Source organism: Megalops cyprinoides, chromosome 1, assembly GCF_013368585.1.
Source record: "Megalops cyprinoides isolate fMegCyp1 chromosome 1, fMegCyp1.pri, whole genome shotgun sequence".
NCBI lineage: Eukaryota > Metazoa > Chordata > Actinopteri > Elopiformes > Megalopidae > Megalops > Megalops cyprinoides.
Genome location: NC_050583.1, coordinates 46,197,824 through 46,203,838, shown reverse-complemented (window position 1 = coordinate 46,203,838; position 6,015 = coordinate 46,197,824). Strand labels below are relative to the sequence as shown.

Below are 6,015 nucleotides of genomic sequence, written 5' to 3'. Positions count from 1 at the left end.
CGCGTATGTGTTGGGGGGGTGGTGGTGTTTGTATAGGTAAACCTCTAGTACCGGCCATAATAGAACGGGGTGTGGCGTTTGTAAGGGTTGTGAACTTCTGTAAAAGACATAATGTGAGTGCTGATGTGCCAAAGACGCGAGGCCGGCCGAACAATGCCCCGCTGCAGCTCTGTATAAATGGGACCAGCGCGGCGGGGTACAGCGCAGAGCTAGAGCGCAGACACCCGGCCCTCCAACATGGGAAAGGTAATCGCGGAATGCCGCTCAATCAGGCCCTTCTCTGTTCTTCCGTCCAGCGAGATCGGTTCAGCTGGGAGTTTCCGACCGTCGGAGAGAAGAGTTTCTTCTGTCGATGTTTCTCAAGGTTTAGCTGGGGTTCAACGTTACGCCGGCTTTCATATATTAACAACGCTTGTGTTGTTGTTTTTTTCCCATTTGCACAGTGAATATCTGTGCTTGCTTACAGAAGCCGTTGGCTCCTCCTGGCTTAACCTCTCAGCCGCATTTTGCGATGAGGAAAAAACCTTGGATATTCAAAAAAGTGTTATACCTGATCTGAAAACATAAATAGACTACACATAATACAAAACAACAATAAATACATTATTTTACTTAGTTTTGGGACAAGAAACAAGTTCACCTTCTAAACAACAAATCGAGAGCACGTATTTATTTATTTTTTAAATTCATGTTTAAAGGTTTTTGTCAATTGAACTTGAAAGTACACGATCATTCCCAATCACAACGGTTGTGTCAAATGATGCGTTTGTAGCCACAAATTTTAAAAATCAGATAGTTAATTTGATTACACATGATAATGTTTAGAACATTTGAAGTACTGGTAAACAAATCACACACCAGCTAAAGCTACCACAGGGGACATGCGAGAAACACATCAAGGTAGCAGCAAAAAGACTTCCATTTCATTCCTCTGCTACACAGCAGGTAAACGCTACATATGCCTTACCTTAATTTTATCAGAATGAGACACATAAACGATGGCGTGATTTCAGCGGCAGTCTTCCTCAACTTGCACTTGTACTTGGTAAAGGACCGCACGGGTCGAATTCATGCGTGTTCCCTCGCTGAAACCTTGGGTGTAAATGCGGGGAAATTGTCTGTCGTCGAACGTGTTTTACTAAAACTCGCTGTGCGCGCTCCCCGGTTGGAAACCCACCTCCTCTGTTTTCCGTTTCCGCTCAGATCGTCTTCTACGAAGGCCCTAACTTCCAGGGCCGCTCCTGGGAGTGCAGCGGCGATTGCATGGACACGTTCCGCCACTTCAACTGCTGCAACTCCATCCGCGTCATGGGGGGACACTGGGTTGCCTACGAGAAGCCCAACTACATGGGGTACCAGTACATCCTGAACCGCGGGGAGTACCCGGACTACCACCACTGGATGGGATTCAACAACTGCATCCGCTCCTGCCAGATGTTCCCTCCCGTGAGTACAATAATCAGAAATAATCCCATGAATCGCAGATTAGTAACCATCAGCAATCCAAAAATTGTAATGAAAATGCAACAAACGTGAGGTTTGAAATTAAGATTTTAAGTAATACATAAAAACTGTGTTCATTATGACAAATGTAACTATGTAAGTATTCATTATAGTATTGAAGAATTCTTTGCCTTATGATTGATCCGGACTCATCTGGTCTCATTTATAAGAGATGTGACACATCGACTCAGTATCTCAACAGAACGATACCTGTACATCTTTATATGCTGTACTTATTTTTTGTTCTTCAGCTCTACAGAATACAGTTTCCGTTACTTTTTAGGAATGCATCCTATATCTCTAAATTTTGATTGAGATTTTTTCTTGTAGACATTTGGAGTGGATGCATCTTTATAGTAAGGAACTTAGTAAAGAGCAGTTCCTTAGTAAGGAACTGCTTATTTAGGGCTCACAATGAAATCAGTGGCACCAGGTACATGTCAACTGAGTAACCATTCAGTGCAGTCTACCCAGATCAGCCATCTTCCACTTAGTACGGCCCTGCTTTTCTGAACCAAGGCAACCCTGAGCAGGAGTGAGCAGCTTACATAAAACATCCCTGAGTTTCTGTGCACAGTAGCGAGGAAATTACGTAAAACATCCCTGAGTTTCTGTGCACAGTAGCGAGGAAATTACATAAAACATCCCTGAGTTTCTGTGCGTGTTCTGCGTTTCTGTCCCTCAGTACAGGGGATCTTACCGCATGCGGATCTACAACAGACCCGACTTCAGGGGTCACATGATGGACTTCACAGACGACTGCCCCAACGTCTACGAGCGCTTCATGTACCATGATATCTACTCCTGCAACGTGACGGAGGGCTACTGGATCTTCTACGAGCACCCCTACTACAGGGGCAGGCAGTACTTCATGCGGCCGGGCGAGTATAGGGCCTGTGGGGACTGGGGTAGCTTCAGCCCCTACGTGGGCTCTTTTAGGAGGATGAGGAGTGCTCTTATGTAAGCTCATATATTAGGAGTGCAAATAAAGAGTTTTGGTTTTTACACGGCCTCCTTTTGCGTGTTTTTTTTTTCCCCTGACCGATGTCTTTTGCCTTGATTTTTACATTCCTTTATAAAACCTTCCCCTAATTACTGTTGTGTGTAAGTGTAGCATATGCTCTATGAAGTTTATATTATTATCATTATTGTTATTATCACTTTTATTGAGTTATAACAGCAATATCACTGAGCCTGTCAAATAGAAATGATTAATTTAATTCCCAGTTTTTGAAGAATCTCTCCGGCCAACACTTCATCTTATTTCAGCATTGCTGTTTTGCCGTAATAAGAAGCTTAGAGATTGCAAGCTGTGCCTTTCTATTGTAGAGGAAGTGGAGTCTATGAAATATCCCATTACACTGGTCTTAAGGGACAGGCCAGCTTACCATATGATTAGACCATTTTACAAAAGGATTGTGGATAGTGCTGTCAGATGTGTGTACGAGGGGGATTACACTAAGCTTTCATAAATACTATGAACATTATGTTGAGCACATGTATGATGATGGATGGAATGGTTTGGCCCAGTCGACCGAAGATAACAGTCGCATAGCCGTTCTTCGCTTGCTTGCTGCCTGTAGAAACAAATTCAGTTCCCATGAAATGTAAAGTGTCAAGCAGCATCTCATAGGCTGGTGTTATCCGCAACACACTTTTCTCATCGATTTGCTTTTCCAAGCCCTTCAAAATCGTCTCCATATTGAACTCTCTGAATTAAAGGCAACAATGAACACATTGAGGTAATTAGAGTTTCTCTAGCATTCCTTGGCAATGACAGTGATGTCATCTCTACAGTGCTTTACCCAAGTTTGGATCCAGTGAACAAAAAAGAGAAACCGACTCCTTTAGTGATTTAGACAAGGTGTGTCCAGGCAGCTCTGGTTAATGTAACTCTAACCTCAACGTCGATTAACCATCAACTTTGGGTAAAACGAGTAAGCAACCCGGTTGTTCCAGTTCTCCCTTTCCAGTTCATACAGATCATATCAAGCTTATATCAGAGCTTTTCGTAATAATTAAAATTACTGTTTAAAAAGCGTAATCCTTTCTGAAATGTGTTACCCATAGCTCCATAATCCGGGAGGACCATTGTGCTTTAATGACAGAGTTAGCAGCTCTATTGTTGGTTATTTGAAAGGGTAAAGCTGTTTGCACACACACACAGAAAGCTCTACAGCAGAGAATGAGACCTAGAAGATAACTGTATAGAGCCATGGAGTCTATAGACAAGCTTGTGCTGACATGGGAGTCTCTGTGTTTCAGTAACAAAGTCCTATTCGCTTTCTGACCTATAAAAAGGTCTGGTCAGCAAACAGTTCCATCTGGTCACACCACACAGTCACTATGGACAAGGCAAACACGTGATTAGAATATGCTTAAAGGGTAAGACAAACAAAAAGACACCTGTTGTCAAAACCTGGAATATTTGCTGATTGCTTAATGCTTGAATAACATGGGAGTTCTATATGTTCCATACGTTCTAAGTTGTATATGCCCTAATGTTCTAATTCTGAATCACCATTGTGAATAACCCAATGCAGCAGGTCAAATGCAAGGCATATTTCACTGGTAGGTGTAGTGTATAGGTATAGGTGTAGTGTACAGCAGGACATGGTGTTTCCCATCCCTCTTCTGTGTCCCTATATGTTTTCCCAAATGTATACGTAGGATGGCTATTATGAGGTCACTAGGATAGACATTATCAGGTCTTTATTAGAACAGGCATTTTTAACAAGGGTATTGTGAGGTCTTTAGAGGGTGTGTGTGTGTGTGTGTTGGGGGGGTATCTTGGTGCTTTGGATGTAAATTAAAAGTTGCTGAATAAAAGAGGAGTCTCAAACCCTTACAGACACCAAGCCCCCAGGACTGTAATTGTCTGTTTAACAGGGAGGGAGCAAAGACAAATACACAAGACAAATTAATTCAATTGAAAACAACAAAAATATTCATTTAAGCCTTCATATGTATGACCTGAATATTATCCACCTCATTGTTCTGCTGTTTTGCTTTGAAACAATATGAAAGTATAATATTCTTTGTGTAAAGCTCTCAGTGTAAAGCTGTAGTATTCTTTGTCAAAATCAGTATAAAGCTGTAGTATTCTTCTCTACCTCAGTGTAAAGCCCTACAACTTTGATGGGCTGCCCAGCTAAGATGTGCAATGGAAGTGTCCCACAGCAGACCCTGCAGAAAGGCAATAGTGTGGTGTAGCGGTAAAGGCATTGGACTGTGAATCAGAGGATAACCTGAAATGGAAATGCTCACCTTTCTAGATGGACAAGTACAAATTAAGCTGTGCGCAGCCAGTCAGGTGGGAGTGAGTAAGAGGAATTGGTGGTGGGGAGTTTCGCTCGCCCCCTCAGAGCAGAACACAGTCGACAGCGGTCGCAACGAACAAACGCGGAACGAGCACTCAAACTGGTGACGCCATCAAATACCCATGACAAATTAAGGAAACGCACACTTGTTCTTTGAGCTTTCCGTCATTAATGTAGAAAAAAAACCCACTTCCCCGAGCGAGCCGGAGACTGCAGGAGGATCACATGCTCGGTGCCAGGGCCTGCTGGGTCCAGCTGGGCCTTCCTCACATCACAGTCAGAACGGCCTGATCGTAGCCTCGAGCGCAGAACTTTCACATAACAAATAACCAGCCGCCTCGTCTTTCATCAGACCTCAGAAATAAATATCAATTATTGAAACTGTTAATTAGATGCCCACAATTGGAGAAGATGTGCATGAATAAATTATTCCGTTAATTAATAATTGATTTTAAAAATTAGGGCCTTCTGGGAGCTGTGCTCCGCGGCTCTCTCCTCAGATCAGCCGAAGCGAGGGATATGAGTTCTAACCTTGAGTAATTTAAATTTACCATTCGTTTTCCATTAAATAGCGGGCTCCTTTGCACCAAAGCCACCCGATTCACAAGAAGCCGTGCCTGCTCCTCTCTGATATCTGCAGCGTTCTGACCTGCCTGTCGCTTGCAATCCACTCTCCGGATCTCCCTGCACGATTAATGACTGACATCTGACTGCAAAGCTGAATCGGAGACATCCGCCGAGTATCGACACATTAGCAACGATCACACCCAACATCAGGTTATGAAGGCAGGTCCTCAGAGGATACAGATCAAAGCAAGATTACGGTGGCAAAAATAAGCAAAGATTTAGATCGTTACTCCTTATATGGTCACACAGCAGTGAAATTCGGGCCTATCGCATACACGTCTGCGCAGCCCTGCCCAGAGTTTGAGATGAAAGTCAGGAAGGTAAACTCCAGAGAGCCAGGCTCACAGACTCTTTTATACAAGGATCAGACAGCCAGTTCAGTGCATCGCCTTCGCACTTCCATCTCTGCAACCGTGAACTACAAGTTACAAGTGCTCTGATTTGCTGACTCGTTACATACATTTGTAAAGGGATGTAGTCTAACACAGAACACCCATGTGAACACAGAGGAAGCCAGACACCTGTACAAATGTAAAAAGTGCTACCTACGCAAGTCACTCTGGAT

General features: G+C 43.4%; 1 protein-coding gene across 1 annotated transcript; it reads left to right on the top strand.

Annotated features, from left to right (window-relative positions):
* Positions 1–237: 237 nt before the first annotated feature.
* On the top strand, positions 238–2,467 carry crygmxl2 (crystallin, gamma MX, like 2). The gene is made up of 3 exons (XM_036542589.1): positions 238–246; positions 1,204–1,446; positions 2,189–2,467. The coding sequence occupies exons 1-3, from the start codon at positions 238–240 to the stop codon at positions 2,465–2,467; spliced, it is 531 nt and encodes a 176-aa protein (XP_036398482.1).
* Positions 2,468–6,015: the final 3,548 nt, after the last annotated feature.